The 20,520-nt window shown below is 36.7% G+C and overlaps 1 protein-coding gene across 1 annotated transcript in view; it reads left to right on the top strand.

Moving 5' to 3' along the window:
* The window catches only part of LOC129244968 (endoplasmic reticulum metallopeptidase 1), a 68,377-nt gene that overhangs the window by 44,563 nt on the left and 3,294 nt on the right, over window positions 1–20,520 (top strand). The window contains exons 2-10 of the mRNA XM_054882899.1: window positions 9,864–10,601; window positions 10,667–10,872; window positions 14,385–14,539; window positions 14,707–15,090; window positions 15,165–15,345; window positions 15,426–15,610; window positions 15,671–15,814; window positions 15,891–16,105; window positions 16,179–16,461. Of these exons, the coding sequence (XP_054738874.1) occupies window positions 9,916–10,601; window positions 10,667–10,872; window positions 14,385–14,539; window positions 14,707–15,090; window positions 15,165–15,345; window positions 15,426–15,610; window positions 15,671–15,814; window positions 15,891–16,105; window positions 16,179–16,461 (2,439 nt within the window). The 5' untranslated portion in view covers window positions 9,864–9,915. The remainder of the gene's footprint in view (window positions 1–9,863; window positions 10,602–10,666; window positions 10,873–14,384; window positions 14,540–14,706; window positions 15,091–15,164; window positions 15,346–15,425; window positions 15,611–15,670; window positions 15,815–15,890; window positions 16,106–16,178; window positions 16,462–20,520) is intronic.

Genomic DNA, 20,520 nt, shown 5'->3' with positions numbered 1-20,520 from the left:
ACGACATATTTTTGCTGCTCTCAACCATACTCCATGGGAACCTTGTTATTTTTTTGTTTGTTTTTTGAGTTGTATAGTAAAGTTAGAAATTAATCAAAATCTCAATGAACCAAAGCTTTAATCTGCATCATTTCCTTTTTCCAATTATTTTATTTGCTTTGTTTGAATGCCTGAATGCCAGTGCGCGTCAATAACTTCACACGTAATAATTGCATAAGTAAATAATATATAAAATAAACAAAACATTTTTCCTCAATAAAAAGTGAGAGAAAAAAAAAACATTAATTATGTAGTTCATCAATTGTGGAAACCACTGACCGCTTAACACAGCGCAATTGATTGCGTGGCGTTAAACATTTGTCACTGCTATAAACCTGAACCCAAAAAAAAGAAAAAAAAAACCAAGTATTTACTTGCGTATACGCCACCATTTCGCCCCATAAATATGATATGCCATCCAATTGCAGACAATTCAATTAATGTTTCACCATCTGTTCTTTGTTCTGCCATTCGAACGCATTTTTTTTTTCGATTTCGTGCCGCCGCAGATGGTTGTTATTGATATTTTTAACGGGTTTGGCGGTCATGTTGCATTTACACAGAAACTCTGCTGGATGCTCTATTCTTCGCTGAAATACATAGTTATGAATTTATTCTTGGGTGCAACGCATTGATGGAAATGCAGCAAAAAGTCATCATTGCACACAAATAATCGCCTCTTTGTGTGGATTCGGAAATATGTATATGAAGTTGCATAAAATAGCTGTCGGGTGAAATTCTGGGAAAAAAATTAATATAAATAATATAAATGATGCAGCTTAATTAATCTGATAAGCGCATGTTGTGAGTGTTCATGAAGGGCAAGTTCATATGGATCAAGGTCTGGTGCGCTGCTGCGTTATTGATGTGGAAATATTTTACTGTTAAACAAAATGTAATGATTTAATGTAGATTTTATTTATGAAAGGCTTACTTTTATAGGTAAACAACGCTTATTTTTTATTGACTTCATCAACTCCCAGAATTTATGGAATCTTGCGTTGATAAAAAATTGCGACTACTTTGGTTGTGCGTTATGAAGAGTAGGTCATGAACGACATGAACGAGTTGAATATCGGTAGCTGCTTTTACAGCTTAAACCAGTGATTTCACTAAATCAAAAAAAAAAAAAAAAATAGCTTACAAAAATCAAATTACACACCAATTTTTAAAAAGATTCGTTCACTAAAAAATTGCCACTTTCAAGTGAGCGCCTCAAGTAGTGCACGGCATGCTGCGCTGACTTGTTGGAACAATTTCTAATAGCGGTCGCCTCTCGGCAGGAAATGACAAACCTCCGAGTGTATTTCTGCATTGAAAAAGCTCCTCATAAAAATATCTGCCTTTCGGAGTCGGCTTGAAACTGTAGGTCCCTCCATTTGTGGAACAACATCAAGACGCACACATCAAATAGGAGGAGGAGCTCGGCCAAACACCCAGAAAGGGAGTACGCGCCAATTATATACATATATAATATATATGTATATATATATTATATATATATATGGTAAGGAAAGCATCGTGAATTCTTTTCTACAGCGCTTCTTCTTCTCAGCGTCACAGTCCTTGGTAAACCACTACTTCCTTCTTCCTTCCTTCAGCTTCTTGACATCGTTCCCGATTTATGGTACAGCCACTTCCATCCAACATTGCACGCGCATTTTCCTAAGATCAACTTCACCATCTTCTTGACACCTTTTCCGCGGGTGTCCCCTTTTTCTTTTTCCAATTCGGCAAAGATTTAGTGCCTTTCTCGTTGATCGCTCCCTGCGTATTCTAGCCACTTTTTCCCGCCATCTAAGTCGTTGAGACTTAATACATCTTATTATAATACTTTCTTCCTTAACTATGTCTTCCAGTTCGGCATTGTGCTTAGTGCGATAAGTGCCATCTGCAAGTCTAAGCGGACCATAGATCTTTCAGAGCACTTTTCTTTCAAAGCACATTAGCTTTTTTGTCTCGTTCGCTTTTAGCGTCCATAGTTCACAACCAAATGTAAGCACAGGTCGTATCCATACATTCTTAATTTTTGCTCACGCTATAATATTTTGGATCTGAGCAATTCTCGATTAGCATTATATGCTTTGCTTGCTGCCCGTATTTGTCATTGATTGCTACCGACATGTCTTGGTTGGCTGATAATGTAATGCCTAAGTAGGTGAGCTCCTTTACACATTGAAATGTGTATGCCCCACACTCCCGGTCATTGGATACATATTGGACCATATATTTAGTTTTTTCTGCATTGATTAACAGTCCAGCTAGATGTATTCTTTCCCCAAGCTTATTAAACGCAGCTTGCAACTCATTTCTAGTTTTTGCCGTTATTAGTATATCATCTACAGAGGCACAGATTTGGAATGGCTTGTTATAGATGCTTCTATTCGTGTTTATTTCGTTTAGTATTGCATGTCATCATTTTTTGGCTCTACAGCTCTTTGTGAGCTTTGGCCTGCTGCACGTGGGACCTCCATACGTCTCGAACGCTTGCGACTTTTTTCCAGTTCGTTATCCTAAGTTTCTTGATGTCGTTCTCTAGTTCGTCGGCCCATCTTGTTCTCGGCTTTCCTCTTGCTCTAGTGTTGAACGCTCTGGCTTCTACGATTTTCTTTTGCGCCCTCGTACCGTCCATTCTTGTAATGTGACCCAGCCATCTTAACCGCTGCGCTTTGATGAAACCTATAACATTTTCGCCCTTTTTCAGTTGATCTACCTCGTCGTTCCATCTTATCCGCCACTCGCCGTGATCTTTGATTGCACCGAAAATTCTTCTGAGTACTTTTCGTTCGAAAGCTTGCAGTTTTGTATTATCTGCTTCAATTAGCGTCCACGATTCAGCTGCATAGCATAATACTGGTCTAATGCTGGTGTTATACAGAGTCAATTTGCATTGTCTGTTTAGTAGTTTTGATTTGAAGAGTTTCGTTAACGACGAATACGATCTGTTCGCTGCTAGAATTTTCTCATCGATTGTGAGGCTCATTGAATTGTATCTACTCAGTTTGAAGCCTAAATAGGTAAAGGATTCAACGATTTCAAAAGAAAAATCGCCAATTTTCAGTTTGCCTGATGTTGGTTTATTTTTTCTGGACATCATCATATATTTCGTCTTATCTTCGTTGATTTTCAGACCGATTTTACTAGCAGCAATTTCAATTAGTATTGCATGCAACACCAGGTTAAATATCAGCGTTGAGAGGGCATCTTCTTGCTTAACTCCTGAGGCAATAGAGAACGGTTTCGTACATTCTCCCACTATAACTTTTGCTGTCGGCTTTGTAAGGGTCATAATAATAAGTTCAATAAGCTTTGTTGGTATGCCTATAGACTGCAGCATTTTACTTCGGTCCATGCTATTAAATGCTTGCTGAAAATCGATAAATATACAGTGAAAATGAATGTCGTATTCATATACTTTTTCAAAGGTGTCTATGAAGCCCTGGTCGACCAGTTGACTCTAAAGCCTGCTTGGTATTCATCTGGTATTTCTTCAACATATTGGCTCAGCCTTAAATATAAGACAGTTGATTGAAGACCTTGTACCCTGAGTTTAGTAGCGATATGCCTCTGTAATTTCGACAGTTTGCTTTATCGCCTTTTTTATGTATCGGAATAATAATGCTTGTCAACCATTCTGTAGGTAAGCTCTTGGTTTCCCATATTTTTATTATTAATATAGGTTGTGCAGATGTTTGGCCAACTCTATTCCACCATATTTTAGTAAGCCGGTATTTCAATCGGTACCCCATCATCGCCAGTACTTTTATAATTTTTCAGTTTGCTTATGGCGGTTTTTATTTCCTCAAAACTGGGGCTGCTTAAAACTGCCTGCGCTTATTACTCAATTTGGAAAAATTGGAAACTTTCGCGTTTAAAATATATCAAAAACCCACGATAGAGAGCATAATAAGATGGCGCCGATTGTGGCACCGCTACTCTGCTCTCAGCGAATTTGACAGAGTAGCTGTGTGCTTGACGCCGCACTTCTGTAATTCATTCGTGTGTTGTTTGTCTAATTTCTTCTTGTTGCTATTTTGTTTGCATTTTCACATCTCTCTCATGCAACTGCACCAATGTAACGTGACACACTCTATGATGTACTCTTTGTCACTCTCTGATGTAATCTTTTGGTTCCTTCATTCTTGCCAAACAGCGACTTTTTTGGGATCAAATGAGGTCTTGTGAGTGTTGTGAAAATTGTTTCTATTTCACATTTATACTGAGTCTCACCGCTAACGAGGCGAAGTGATCTGTGAGTATGACTTACAGAGTATGAGTTTTGTAACTAAATTTCCAAGTTGTGTAAGCTCTCGCAGGCTGTAATTGTTTGCATGGGGATTCGCCTGAATATGCTCATACTGAACAGAAATGTTAATAACATCTGTTTACATAACAGCCGGTTTGACAAGAAGGTAGGTATATTTATCGAAAGGTCTATACGCATAAAACAACTGCTATAAGGTGCGTTTCATAATCATAAAACACCCATAAATCTCTAACGTATTTTAATTTATAGATTTCAGAGGAAAATAAAATTGTACACATCGTTTTTTGTTACTTTAAATTTATCTGTTTCATTACAGAATTTAGAACTTTTTTTAATGAAAATAAAATATAGCTTAAAAAAACTAAAAAACACGCTTTTATTGCTAATCGAACTAAAAAGTAGAAAATAAATTTTAATGACAAAGGGACCTATAATGAAGTAATAGCAAATCGAAGGATCAGTCATAGTCAACTACCTCAGAACAGAATTATAACAAAAATTAAGATACAAATAGAATAATTCAAATTAGAGTTAAAAGCGTGGGATGCTTGATATAGTAAATATTACAATCATTCTATTGGCAACTACCTATGTACAGAGGGTTATGAAAGTGAAGCAAAATGCATCCCACGCTTTTAACTCTAATTTGAATTACTCTATTTGTATATTAATTTTTGTTATAATTCTGTTCTGAGGTAGTTGACTATGACTGATCCTTCGATTTGCTATTACTTCATTATAGGCTCCTTTGTCATTAAAATTTATTTTCTACTTTTTAGTTCGATTAGCAATAAAAGCGTGTTTTTTAGTTTTTTTAAGCTATATTTTATTTTCTACTTTTTAGTTCGATTAGCAATAAAAGCGTGTTTTTAGTTTTTTTTTAACTATTTTTTATTTTTAGTATATGTAGGTGTTTACGAGTAATATACTATTACACAACCGCACACTAAATACTAACCTCAATGGTAGTGTGGAAACTAAAAATTCCCAATTTTTGTTTAAAAAAATACCCAATTCATGTTTCTACCGGTATGGCAATATTGGCAAATGTTATAAAAAATACACATTTTTCAGCGCTCTCACGAGAAAAAGAGTTTCCCATCTAGTCATCTATGTTGTGTGTTCCGAGTCGATCAGATTTTTAGAAGCCAGTGAAAATTAAGCTCAAAGATTCCGTTACAGTCATTCATACATACAACCCGAGCTAATAAAAGTGTGTTAAAAAAATAAAATATTAATCCTGGCAATCCTAATAAGGATAATGGAAAATTTATCTAACATGTCTCACACTGCACTAGTTCTTCGTGACTATTTCGCCAAAAATTCCACGCATATCGTTCCGCAACCACCGTATTCGCCTGATTTGGCTCCGTGTGACTTCTGGCTATTCCCAAAACTCAAGAGACCACTACCGGAAATGGACTATTTGGCATGTTTCGGGGATTGGAAAACTCGTTGGCATAAGTGTATTTCATCGAGAGGGTATTATTTTGAAGGGGATGAAATTGATTTACAAGAATAAATGACGATTTTTCATTTTACAACCAAATTCACCTTACTTTTTGCCCACAGGTAAAAACAGAAAATATTAATCCTGGCAATCCCAATAAGGATAATGGAAAATTTTTATCAAATTATTGCATTGTCATCGGTCCTTGATAGGTGTGCAAAATTTCAAGTCGATCAGATGTTTAGAAGCCAGGGAAAATTAAGCTCAAAGATTCCGTTACATACATACATACATACAACCCGTCCTAATAAAAGTGTGTTAAAAAGAAAATGTTTAGCAAAAACGTATTATATTTCCAGGCATTTCAAAGTGATAAGACACGGTTTAATTCTGATCGTTCAACAAAGTTAAGCTTTTTTCAAATTTGTTTTTCTGTCGTCTAGAATATTTTAGTATTCTATGGAAGCACCATTTGCTTTAGCGATACAAAATAACCTGTTTTTCACCGATTCTGCCAACTTTTTAAGTAAATTTACATATAAAGAGGCCCATTTTGCCTTGATTGCCGCTTTAAGCTCGTTGGTGTTGTTAAATTAGCGATTGTTGGCGTAAGCTCTTCTGACTAATATACCTCAAATGTATCCTATTGGGTTTAGATTCGGAGAACACGCCGGCCAGTCCACAATTTCTATGAAACAATCGGTCAAATACTGGCTTGTTTCCCTGCTTATATGGATTCGGGCGTTGTCTTGCTGAAAAACAAAGAGTACTGCCCGATTATTCTGAATAAAAGGAAGGAGACTATTTTCCACTATTCATTTGCGATGATGTAAACTTTATATGAAGAGTTGCTTTCGATGTAAATGCACCCCGAACCATAACAGAACCTCCACCGAAGTTGCGCTTGGAAAATAAGAGAGGGCTCTTGCGCAAATCTCTCCAATAATTTAAAAAAAAAATCGGGTCCATCAAGGTTCCATGTTTTTTCATCCGAAAAAAATATAACCTTTTTAAAAAATAATATGAAATTGGGCAACATTAAAAATCTTCCTAATATCTTATAGTGTCCCAGTTGGTGTCTAAGTGTTTTTGTGCAAACTGAAGACGCACCTGTTTGTGTCTATAGGTCCTTTTCTTATTTTTGATATTTTTTTAAGTGATTGCACCTCTGTAATGTGCGCCAAATTGTTGTTTTTGAAATCTTATTTTGAACAACAGCGGCCAAGTTGGCGCAAGACTTAGTCGAGTTAGAAGGTTTTCTTATGATTGCTCGCCGTTCTCGAATTGATAGTGATGATTTTTTCCAACGGGCTCAGGACTCTGTAAAAAATTCCGGATAACACAATGACTTTTGCCTGTTTTTTTTTGCAATTAATTTGATTGACAAGCCTGAATTCTTGTAGGCCAAACTTTTTCCACGCTTCTCTTGTGCTAATATTGAACCCTTCGGCATTTTAGATTAAATTGAATAAAATTATAATTAAAGCTATCCAAAACAACAATCAGCTCCTTCTAGTCTTTTATCATTATGAAACGCCGAAAAGTCTGGTAAAAGTGCAGCTTCTTGGAAAAAGATAACGGTTCCACAAAATAGAGTGAGCTTTCGCATCAGAAACAGTTCATGCAAGTCTTAAGTCTATAAAATTTAATATGGCACCAAATAAAAGCTACTCCGGCAAGTAAAAGCCAGCTTATGGTACTTCAAAAATTGTATACCAAAGGTGTCTTATGATTATGAAACACACCTTATATAAAATCGCAATGAGTGATTAAATTAAATTAAATAATAAAATAAATAAATCAAAAATTGGCGCTTACACTTCTCTTAGGTGTTTGACCGAGCTCCTCCTTCTATTTGTGGCGTGCATCTTGATGTTGTTCCACAAATGGAGGGACCTACAGTTTTAAGCCAACTTCGAATGGCAAATGGTTTTTACGAAGAGCTTTTACATGGCAGAAATTAAAAATGAAGAAATTAAATAATTCCTTGTAACAAAATACATTTTTTTTAACAAAAAGGCAACTCCAATAAATATTCCAAAAAAGTGATAAGTGAAATTGTTTTTTTTTTTCAAATTTCTTACAATAGTTTACAACTAAAAAAGTCTAGTTTCTATGCAAAATCGGTTGCTGCGTCCAAAAATTTATATACAATAATTTTTTTCTAGTCATGTAGCTTTCGAGATATTGCCGAATAACGCGTTTGGATTAAAAAAAGGCTGGATCATAAAAATGTCTAAAATTTGGAAAATCTTTTAGCCGATTAAAGGAAGCGATATATAAAATAACCGGCAATGCCATTAGCTATCATTTGTTCTTAAGGGGGTATTCTTGAGTCTAGAGGCCCGCACTTCGAGCATTTTTTGACGGTGAATAAAAAAAAGCTATTGTTATTTTTACCATCCATTTTTTTATCATTTATTTATTTATAATATATATTAAGAGCTCACAAAAAGAATTAAAAAAAACAACAAAATAGAAGGGGAAAACAAAAGGCAGTGTCCTCTTCGTCACGATTTCTACCCTTGTGGTCATTTCAAAAAAAAAGATGACAAATTCTTAATTAATATGAATGTCATTATGACGCAGAAAAAAAGGGGGAAACATTTTTTTTTCATAAAATAGCGGCTACTCAAAAATTGAGGTCGATTTTTCTCTTATTTTTAAGCTTTCTCGAATTGTTTACACATATTAAAAAATTGAAATTTCCAGTTTTTCGTGCGTCATCCGATAAAGATATATTTAAAGCATATTCATGATAAACTTCAAGGAAATTGGTTGATTAGAACTTGAGATATCGTGCCGACCATATCGAAAGAAGTAGTTTCGAGAAAAACACGTTTAAAGTTCGCCGTCCGCTCAAACCAGTCTAGCTGTCGTGTCACTAAAATAGTTATAACTTCGAAAATAATTTGAATTTTGAAAAATCCTTTTAGGGAGATATTTTTTAATACTTAAACTATCGAATTTTGAAAAAAAAAAAAATTTCGATTTTTTCAAATTTCTAGACTAGAATATCACCTTAATTCATTTTCGACTAAAATTAAATATTTTAAAGATAAAAAAAAAAAATTATGCTTATATACTACTGTGTCCAAAAAATAAGGTGACATTGTATTTATTTTGAAAATTCTTTATTTATTCTTCCAAATCAATTTCATCCCCTTCAAAGTAATCCCCTCCCGACACAATGCACTTATGCCAACGTTTTTTCCAATTTTCGAAACACTGGTTGTAGTCACTTTCCGGGATGGCCTTCAGTTCCGTCTTCGTTGCGGCTTGAATCTCCTCTATCGTGTCAAAACGGTGTCCCCGGAGCGGTCTTTTGAGCCTGCTGAACAGCCAGAAGTCGCACGGTGCCAGATCAGGTGAATACGGTGGTTGCGGAACGATATGGGTTGAGTTTTTGATGAAATGATCACGAATTACGAGTCCAAAAAATTCAATGTTTTCGGTACCAGTCGAGATTTGACGCGCTTGAGGCCCAAAACATCCTTCAAAATGGTATTGACTGAGCCTTTCGATATGCCAACATCATCAGCAAGGTCTCTAATCGTTAATCGACGGTTTTTCAACACCAAATCTTTGATTTGTTGGACGTGAGCTTCGTTAGTTTAGGTTGATGGTCGCCCAGGACGCTCTTCGTCTTCTACACGTTCACGACCGGCTTGGAACTCACTATACCACTTGTAAACATTTTTTTTAGACATAGCCTCATCACCAAAGGCTTTCTGCACCATCCTCAACGTATCCGAAAATTGATTCCGCAAACAAAATTTAATGCAAATTCTTTGCTCAACAAATTTCGACATTGCAAAAAACGAGAAACTCACTTTTAGCAGCTCACAAAACGACGCGTATCTCAAACAGTAAATGAATATTTCACATGAAATTTGACATAGATGTCACTCACAGTACTACCAACCTAAAAAAAAAAAGAATTCTCCTAATTCTTCAAAGCGCGCAGTTTAAAATCAAATGTCACCTTATTTTTTGGACACAGTAGTAAATATCACTTTACTAGAGTGGCTCATTATTCTGTGACTTTTCAGCATTACATGCGATTATATTCATGCAGAGAATCTAATCGTCTTCATCTCTTTACAGCCACCTTGATCTCTTATCTACATCAATTCTGCGCACAGCGTAAATCGTCGCCATGCATGAGCTCAACATGAAATCCAAATATGAGAATATGAAAATCATTTATAATCGCAGCAAATTTGGTTGGTACTGGGCGCCACTGTTTGTTGCATTTTGGTTTCTACTCTTCTACGTCGCCGTCATACCCAGCTATCACAGCTATCCCGATCTGCTAACAATTGAAGACGAAGTCACACAACCGGGCCGTTTTATTGGCGCACGCGCTGAGAGTACGCTATTGCGGCTCACCAAGATCGGTCCCAAGGTGGTGGGCAGTGCTGCCAATGAACAAACAGCCGTAAATTTTCTACTCAGCGAAATTAGCAAAATAGTGCAGGACTCACGCACAGATCTCTACGATATTGAACAGGATGTGCAAATTGCCTCAGGCAACTATGTTCTCTGGCAAATGGTGAACACCTATCAGAGCATACAAAATGTGGTGGTTAAGCTAACGCCGCGTGGCACAAATAGTACGTCAAGTTTGCTGATCAACAGTCATTACGACTCGGTGCCAGGTAGCTCGGGTGCGGGCGATTCGGGTGCTATGATTGTCATCATGTTGGAGACGTTGCGTGTACTTTCGAAATATGAGACACCACTGCAGCATTCGATTGTATTCCTATTCAATGGTGCCGAGGAAAACCCCCTGCAGGGATCACATGCTTTCATAACGCAACACAAATGGGCGCACAATGTCAAGTGAGTTCGTGTGATTGTACATTTTTTTTTTTTCATTGTTAAATACTGGCTTTAAAACTTTACAGAGCTGTCATGAATTTGGATTCAGCTGGCTCTGGTGGACGCGAAATTTTGTTCCAGTCCGGGCCAGACCATCCGTGGCTAATGAACTATTACGGTAAACACATCGTGCATCCTTATGCCTCGACCATCGGCGAAGAGTTGTTCCAAAATGGCTTTGTGCCTTCGGAAACTGACTTTAGGATATTCAGAGATTTTGGAAATATACCTGGTGAGTTGAGAACTGGTGATTTATAAATGTTTATAAACAAATATGTGAATTTATATAAATAATTGATATTTTATAAAGCCGTTTGCAGTAATTTTTGTATTTGTCCCTTTCACTACGAAAGTAACAATTTTAAATTTTTAAATAAGAAATGAGATATGAGAGAAATAAAAGTTTCACCACAAAGATTAAAAACGTTTTACGCCAGTTTCATAAATGAGGCCGAAGAGTTAGATTCATTTATTTGGCATTTTTTTAAATTTTGTCTACTGCTCGTTCAAAGAATAGTGCTTCGACTATAAAGAGGTACCTCCCCCTTCAAAACGATAAAAATAAACAAATAATTGGCGCGCACACTTCTGTTAGTTGCTTGGCCGAGCTCCTTCTCCTATTTGTGGCGTGCGTCTTGTTGTTGTTCTACAAATGTAGGGCCCTACAGTTTTAAGCCGACTCTGAACGGTAGATATTTTTATGAGGAGCTTTTTCAGGCGGGGGTTTGCCATTACCTACCGAGGGGCGACCGCTATCAGAAATAACTTTTTCTCGGGTGTCTCATGCACGAAGATTCGAAACTCCGTAGCGCCGAATGGTAGTCATGCAACAACGCATGCGGCTACGGCGCCAGCGACAACACGATAGCACATCAATTTTCCACCAGTTTTGAAAATGTATTGCTTTGAAAATCGATTCAAGCGTGTGCAGAAACTCTTATTGTTACGCAAATGGTTTAAAAATCCTGGGCGATTCTACGACCACTAATATGCCGGACAGTTTCGATTATTTCTGTGATTTCATCGACATTTTCGATGATGGGTATGCCTGTGCGAGGCCTAAGAATTGCGTGAGTTGAACTGGTTTCAAAGTAAAAATCGAGTTTTTGTAAATAAAATTAGTTTTTAGAAATATTTGTCCTAAAAAACCATCTTCATAGAAGGGTATAAGCTTAAATATTTGCTTAAAAATATTTTAAAAATTTTGTCAACAGAATCAGCGTAATGAGCTCTTTGATGATATTTTTAATTTTTTTTTGTAAGATAAGTTTAAGGGGTTAATTATGTTTGTAAAATTTTTGAATAAAAATATTAAAAATCAAATCCATAGAGAAAACACTTTCGAAAATTTAAAAAAAAACCGCATTAAAAAATATTAAAAACTGTATGAGTTATCGTGCAGACCGCGCCGAAAAAGTTGTTTCGAGAAAAACGAGTTTAAACTTTCAAGTGCATTTCGCTCGAGGTCGCTCGCATTTAAAACAAGAACTTAAAATGAATTTTTTAAATTATTTTGCTAACTTACGTCTAATCTCTCACTTCACCTTGATATTGTATGCCTTCTTGATCAGTAAGCATTTATTGTTGTTTATTTTTTCCAGTCGACGAGATGTTCTGGCCTCTTTTGTTCCTTTCATAGCCTTGATTCGTGCCTCTTTTAGCCGGTGCGAATTTTCTCCGAGACAATAATGGTACCCCCCCATATCCAATTGTTATTCCAAGTAATCTTTCCATTCTTAATAAACTCTCTGTACCTGTACTAAATTTGGGTGCAATCTTCCAAATCTAATTAAGACTCTCATTAACATTTTGTGTGAATACACCTAAGCACTTTTCAAGTAATTGTTCGTCACTCAATGATTCATAGATGGGTTTTATTGCCTGCAGTACAATTTGAGGTAAAAGTGCCTTGTGTCTGTATTCATTAATCGTAGATACCTTCGGCTTCCGCTCTCTGCCAATCACAGAAACTTTCTTCTCCAGATGGACAATGAAAAAGCTGAGATTTTTCGGCCGTTGATAATTTATGGTAGAATGTTGCCCATATGACATTTTTCATATTTTACAGTGAGTCAATATTATTTCTAATTGCCAAACCGAAATAAATAGTTAGCTTGTTTATTAGTTTTGTAATTAATTTTCCTTTTCCTCCCAAACTAACTCGTTTGATTTGTTTCGATGTATTTGAATATTCCTTTACGTCGATTTTTTACTGTCAACTTGGCGAAGACGCTTACCCATACGTGTTTGCACATGACCCATGATTCAATGATAAAAGGTTTGCTCAGTAAGCAGCTTTCTCGTTCTCTCTTGACAAACCGGCTCCCTTAGCAAGATACTGGGTGGCTAGCTCTAGAAATCTTTAGTAAAAGTGGAGGAAAAGTGAAATTTGTAGAAAACACATTTCATTTTCAACATGGTCTGCTTAAGAGGAACAACTCGCTCAAGAGTTTTCATCGGTGTGTTCAGGACTATGGTAGTATGACATGGAATACATACCGCTTAAGTCAGGACATGATAGATATTTGACGTAATCCAAGATCGATGAGTGGAGAATTTACAAAGCTTTATTTCTTGTGATATGTTGATTTACAAGGATTTCATGTTTTGCAAAGAGCTAGCATTTCCCAAAGAGTTACGACAAGGAGAATAATTAGATAGTCCCGACGCGACCGATAGCATTGCATATCTCATTATAAAAAGTAGGAATTGACGGAACTTGTTTCCAATGAGCCCACTTTACCATGGATGAAAGAAGTGTCAAGAGGAGGCTTAACAAAGCCCAATACCAGCATGAAAAAGCTCCTCATAAAAAACCATCTGCCAGAATCGGTTTAAAACTGAATTTGTTCCACTTTATTCATCTTCTTAAATACAACCTTTTGTAAGGGAGTGTCAAAAATCGAATGTCACTAGTGAGTAAACCTTTAATAATTGAATCATGCACATGACCGATGCATTCTTTCTTCTTTACTTGGAGGCCTTTCATACTCTCATAATATTTTAGAGATGCCCCTATACGAGTACATACTTGAGAATAACAAAAGAACCGACAGGCTGAAAGGCTCCAAAAGTAATGGCCAGCTGCCTCGAACGAAGGACAGCTACCTCTGCGCATCAAACGCTCGTCGGGCAGTTACATTTTCGACCATAACTTTGTATCTATGGCGAATTTTTACAATCGATTTGCACAGAAATATGCCTTGAACTATAAAGAATAATAATCTGTAAAAACAAAAATCGATTTTTTTAGAAAGTTCTTGACGTATGTAACCTGTTAAATTCTCTATCAGCTGAAGCGATTTTTTGCGTGACATATTTTTTGGAAACTAGGTTAGGTTAGGTTAGGCTAGTATGGTTGCCCAGGGAGTGAGCACACTTGGACGAAGAAGGATTCGTCCTTTGTGATACCATTGTCAAGGAAGTGAGGTGAGGGGAAGGAAACTAATTTATTTACAAAAAACTCGATTTTTACAGGTACTTTCGCATCAGTCCAGCTAACGTAATTTTAAATATTTTTCTTAAATACTTCACGGAGGTCTTAAAATATAATAAATTTGATTAGTCCAATGGAAAAACGACACCTTTACTTTTGTGAGACCTCCTAATAAACATTTCCATATTTTGGTACATAAATTTTTTCCGCGTATCATAAGTTTTTCTTAAAAAAAAAAAAAAAAATTTTGTTGTTAGCTTACAATCTCTGAAGCCTCTACAATCCCCTTACTTTTCTACATTCTGCAGGTTTGGATATGGCTCACACGCTGAACGGCTATGTCTACCACACAAAGTATGATCGCTTCAATCTCATACCACGCAAATCATATCAACTCACTGGCGATAATGTTTTAGCGCTGGCGAAAGCTTTGGCTAATGCGCCTGAAATGGAAGATCCGTCGGTAAGTACTCAAATATTGCATTCACTACTCTCGTATCAAAACGGCGCTTCAGTGCTACTTGAGGAGTGCCAGACTGGCACTTCAACCATTTCACCTACTTCTGAGTTATTAACCATCGCATTATCACATATATTAAACTTGAGATATTTAACAATCGCAATTTTCAGCAATACGCGGAAGGTCATACCATCTTCTTCGATGTGCTTGGCTGGTTCATTGTCTACTACTCCGAAACAACTGGCATTATAGTGAATGTCGTGGTGTGTGTTGTTGCCATTATCACTATACTGGCCTATATCTGGAATATGGCACACCAGACAGGCATGTTTCGTCGTCGCGTCTTTATCAAATTCGGTATTTTATTGGGCATACAATTCGCGGCTGTGCTGCTGGCCATTTTGCTGACAGGCACTATTGCGATTTTTTTGGATTCTGTTGGCTTATCCATGGCGTGGTTCTCACAGACGTGGATGGTTTTCGGTTTGTACTTTTGCCCGATGTTCTTTATGATGGGCTTGTTACCGGCCATCTACTTAAGTCGCACGAAGGAGGTGAGTGTTTTACAAGTTGGTGTGAAAGTATGTATTTTTGTATGCATTTATTGTTCCGTTTATTTCGATTGCAGCATGGTTTGCCATTGGGCTATGCCATACAGCTCATCATGCACGCACACTGCCTGATTTTGACTGTGCTTTTCATTGTAATGATCTCACTCAATATCCGCTCAGCATTCGCATTAATGCTTTGCATTGCCTTCTACGTATTGTCGGTGATCCTGAATATGATCACTTGCTTCCACAAGACAAGTAAGTACGAGTATCTCTCTCTCTCTCTCTCTATTGGTGAGATTAACTAATTTCTGTTAAATTCTTTTCTCTTCTTACAGCTTTCCTCTGGCTCATACCACACACAGTCTGTCAGATACTGCCCTTTCTCTTCTACTCTTACTGCGCCTATGCTTTCTATGTTATTTTTATACCGATGCAGGGCCGTGACGGCGCTAATACAAATCCCGAGCTTATGATTGGTGGATTTACAGTGTTTGCGTGCTTGCTTTTGGCGCCCTTCTTGGTATTACAGGTTTAACTAAATTTGAAGAAAAACTCTCTAAACACTCATATTTGTACACAGGTGCCACTTTTATGCCTGTTCCGCAAATCGAAGACCATCATCTCTACGTTCGGTGTGATTTGCTTGATATTCATTATATTAGCCGCTACTCCGGTTGGCTTTCCCTATCGGGAGCGCGATGTACCACAGCGTTTCTATGTTGCCGTAAGTAGTTGGAATCAAGACGCGTAGGCATACCTTAAATTTTTTTTTTTTATGGCTCCATGTTTTTGTTTTCTAGCACACGACGCGCACCTTTCACGATGGCGATTCTGCGATGTCGGTCCGCTACAACGATTCTGGCTACTATGTCGTGCCTGTTGATCGTCATCCCCACTCTGTCGATTACTTGTTCGAGAATATGAATCTAACCAAATCCAGCAGGCTGGGCGTGAGTTGTGACACGGAATTGATGTGCGGCTATCCAATCTATAGTACGCGCTGGTTGGGCTGGCGGTAAGCACTAAAAAGCGAATACTTCTTTCGGATCGTATCTTCTAACTTACTATTGTATGTTTAATTTCCTTAGTGGCCAGAGTTTTTGGATTGATGGTCCAGCACCTAGAGCAGATGGTTGGCCGCAGATGAGCATCCTGAGCAAAGAACGGATATCATTGACGAATCTGATTATAAGTCTAGAGATTTCTGGTCCTGATCACATGAGCGTTTTCATAGATCCCATGAATGACACTAAGCTGGTGGATTGGTCATTCGATCGTACGCCAATTAAGGATAACTTCGAGGCGCCATACTTTATATATCTTTCATATGCTTTGGATCCGGCGCCGTTCCGATTTCATTTGGAATTTGAGGTAAATAAAAATAATGAATGCAACTACTTTATATTATATTTTTTTTAGAAATCCTAAAAAAGCGTTACACAAAAAGCAGAAAAAGTAGCAGCGAGCGCAAGCAGTTGGTCCTTGAGAATAAATAATACATCATCAACTTGGAGTTACAGTCCGGGGTGACCATAGCCTCCTCTACAAAGCGTCTCCATCTTTCTCGAGAGTCTGCTTTCGCTCTATGTTGTGAGATTTTCATCTTTCGTATATCGTCTTTTAAGTCTAGCAACCATCGTCTCCTTGGCCGACGTCTCCTTTTTGCTCCTTCAGGATTTGCTTCAAATTCTTTTTTGGTCGTTCTTTCGCTGCTCATTCTTAAAACGTGTCCATACCACCACAATCTTTGGGACTTAATAAACCGCGTTTCATTTCCACCGGCGATTAAAAAACGGAGCTCGTAGTTATGCCGTACCGTATCGTCTTCTAATTGTATAGTGCGGAATATTCTTCTAAGAATTTTTCTTTCAAATCACATCAGTAAATTTACGTCATTAACTTTAAGGACCTATGTTTCACAGCCTTAAGTGAGAACCGGTCTTATTATAGTTTTGTTCCTTTGATATCAATGAAGACTTCATAAGTTTGATATGGCCAAAGTATAGTATGCTCTGTTAGCTGCCTGAATACGGTCTTGTGTAGATAAGAACGTATCCTCATTTATGCTGAATACGACACCTAAGTATTTAAACTCTTGCATGAAGTCAAAAACGTAACTTCCGATACTGATGTGACTATAAGGAAAGGATCGTGTCATGCACTTGTCTTTTCTTAATTTATATTGAGGCCCGCTGGTCTTGTAGCTCTCACTAAGCGCATGAAAACGTTCTGAAGAGCCTCCCCGTTTCTCGCAATTAAATTATACACTTTTCTTTTAAAAATGTTTTTATGTCCTCTACTCTTTGCTTGAACTGTACTTAAATCCATTTTTACTTGGCGCGGAGGAGTACTACCAAACAGGGGTCTTGTATGATCTATTAGTCCAGACGTTAACCAAACAACTATTTTCAAAATTTTCAGGTGTTCGAACCTTGTGCATTGGAGCGTTTCCATATGAAGTGATCCAAGTATTTTGGCTATTGTCGTCAACTCTTCTAAGAATTGGCTTATTTGTAGACTTGACTATAATTCGAAGTAAACTGAAAATTTTTGAAAACATTTAATAATTTTGAGATTTATTCATTGTTGAAAATTTGGGTGCATAGTTTTTTATAGTGAAATATCTGAAGTTCATTTGAACATTTTTATAAAGTTTTATTAAAAATTAGAAAAAAAAGAAATTTAAATTGTTAATAGAACAAAAGAAAGAAAAAAAAATTAAAACAAAAATGTATAAAAATGTTTAAGAAAACAAATTTTGTTTGTTCAAAATTTTTGGGTAACGATATTTTTGTATTTTTTAAAACACCCTTCAGATGCTTTGTTTTTTCGGTATTAATAGCCAAGACTAGTTTGTGACTTAAAAAAAAAAAAATTTAGAAAAAATATTTTTTTATTAAAAAAGAAATTTATAAAAAAAAATTTTCTAGAAAAAATAAATTTTTTGGTCAACCTTTTTGGGTAGTAATTTTTACTTGTACTTTTTGAAAGACACCCTCTGCTGATGATTTGCTTATTTTTTTATTAACAGCCAAGACTATTTTTTTTAATAAAAACAAAAATATTTGGGAAAAAATAAATTTTTGTGCTCTACATTTTTTGGTAATAATTTTTTGTTGTAATTTTTGTGAAACACCCCTGCAGATGACTTGCTTATTTTTTTATTAATGGCCTAGACTATTTTTTTACTTAAAAAACAATTGTTTTAGAAAAAATATACTTTTTAGAAAAAATATAGTTTTTTGCTTAACATTTTTGGGTAGTAATTTTTTGTTGTAATATAATTTTTGCAAACCGCTCCCTGCAGATAATTTCCCTCTTTTTTTAACAGTCTAGACTATTTTTTTACTTAAAAAAAATTTTTTTAGAAAAAATAATATATATTTTTTTGCTTAACATTTTTGGCTAATAATTTTTTCTTGTGCTTTTTGAAAGACAGCCTCAGCAGATGATTTGCTTATTTTTTTATTAATAGCCAAGACTATTTTTTTAAATTAAAAAAAATTTGAGAATAAATAAATTTTTGTGCTCAAAATTTTTTGGTAATAATTTTTTATTGTAATAATTTTTGCCAACCACCCCTGCTGATGATTTGCTTATTTTTTTATTAATAGCCAAGACTATTATTTTAGATTAAAAAAAAATTAAGAAAAAATAAATTTTTGTGCTCAACATTTTTTGGTAAAAATTTTTTGTTGTAATTTTTACAAAACACCCCCTGCAGATGATTTGCTTATTTTTTTATTAATAGCCAAGACTATTTTTTTATAAAAAAAAAATTGGCATAAAAAATATATTTTTTTGCTCAAAATTTTAAGGTAGTAATTTTTTGTTGTAATTTTTGAAAAACACCCCTTGCAGATGCTTTGTTTATTTTTTTATTAATAGCCTTGACTATGCTTAATAAACTTTGCAAGTTTCATAATGAGATCCCTACAAATTTTTGAGTTATGGAGGTTGAATTAGTTTTAAAGGTTTTTTTCGAAGATTTGGGGCTTTATTGTGAAAAAACGGTACAAAATATTTTATTCGAAGTATTGGCCATCGCTAGCTAAAACTTTCGCCCATCTTTCGGGCAATTTCCGGATGCCGTTTCTCCAAAATTCTGACCGCTGCTTGGCTATCCATGACTCAACCCATATTTTGGTAGCCTCGTACGAGGAGAACCGCTGGTCCGCCAAATCGAGACTCATATGCCGGAACAAATGATAATCGGAGGGAGCTATGTCTGGACTATACGGCGGGTGGGGTAACACTTCCCAGCCAAGCGTTCCAAGGTATTTTTTGACAGGTTGAGCAACATGCGGCCGAGCGTTGTCATGTTGCAAAGTAACCTTGTCGTGCCTTTTTACCGTTTCCGGCCGTTTTTCTTTCAATGCCCGGCTTAAACGCATCAATTGCAGTCGGTAACGATCCCCCGTGATTGTTTCGCCCGGTTGGAGCAGCTCAAAATATACGACGCCGACCTGATCCCACCAAATGCAGAGCATGATTTTCTTGCCGTGAATATTCTGCTTGGCCGTCGACGTTGATGCGTGGCCGGGCAAACCCCATGATTTTTTGCGTTTTGGGTTATCGTAGTGGATCCATTTTTCGTCGCCAGTCACCACCCGATGCAAAAAACCCTTCCGATTTTGTCGCTCGATCAGCAATTCGCACGTAAAAAATCGCCGTTCGACGCCTCCTGCAGCAATTCACGGGCTTGGGCTGTATTTTTTTTTTCAAATTGAAGCAGAAAAGCAAAGCTTCCCGCAAATTGCGTTTCGACGGCACGAAAGTTGACATACCCGGAGCACGAAAACACTGCGTTGTTTATACTTCAGCGAAATGACAGATACTGATAAACAAAGCCTAGGGATGAGGCTTTGTCATGAATATATATTCAGTATTGCCAACGCGATAAAGTGATAAATAGCGCCATCTGTGTGCCACCTTTAAAACTAATTCAACCTCCCAATATATTAAAATACGTACTCGTAAAATGGACTACTCTAGCGTTGCTATTAGAAAAAATCCTTTCTATCATTACCCATTCAGTTGCGGTGTCGGTATATTCTTCTTTTTGAGCGACGCGATAACCGCTTATGTGATTTTGGACGAGTTTAGCAAAGCTGAACCATAGAACAGAAGTGAAACTTCTCAAGAAATCCAGAAAGCAACTTGTGCAACTTTCAACATTCATTCACTCCTCCTCAAGGTATTGTTATCTTGCTGCGATGAGGAGCTTCGTAAGTGCAGTGATCCTCAGAGCGATGACGGCGGTAAGCTCGATAGTGAGCACCGAATCTAAAAACAATCCACCCAGTAGCGTCTAACCACAGGTTAGTGGCGGCTACAGCAGACGTCCGTCTTGGATCAAGCGGCTCGCAATATAAACGTGTCACTAGGGTATGCCTGGCAATTTTTCTTCATTGCGATAACCGCTTACGT

Source organism: Anastrepha obliqua, chromosome 4 (genome assembly GCF_027943255.1).
Source record: "Anastrepha obliqua isolate idAnaObli1 chromosome 4, idAnaObli1_1.0, whole genome shotgun sequence".
NCBI lineage: Eukaryota > Metazoa > Arthropoda > Insecta > Diptera > Tephritidae > Anastrepha > Anastrepha obliqua.
The sequence above is the reverse complement of the archived record's forward strand: the minus strand, read 5'-3'. Positions and strand labels throughout refer to the sequence as shown.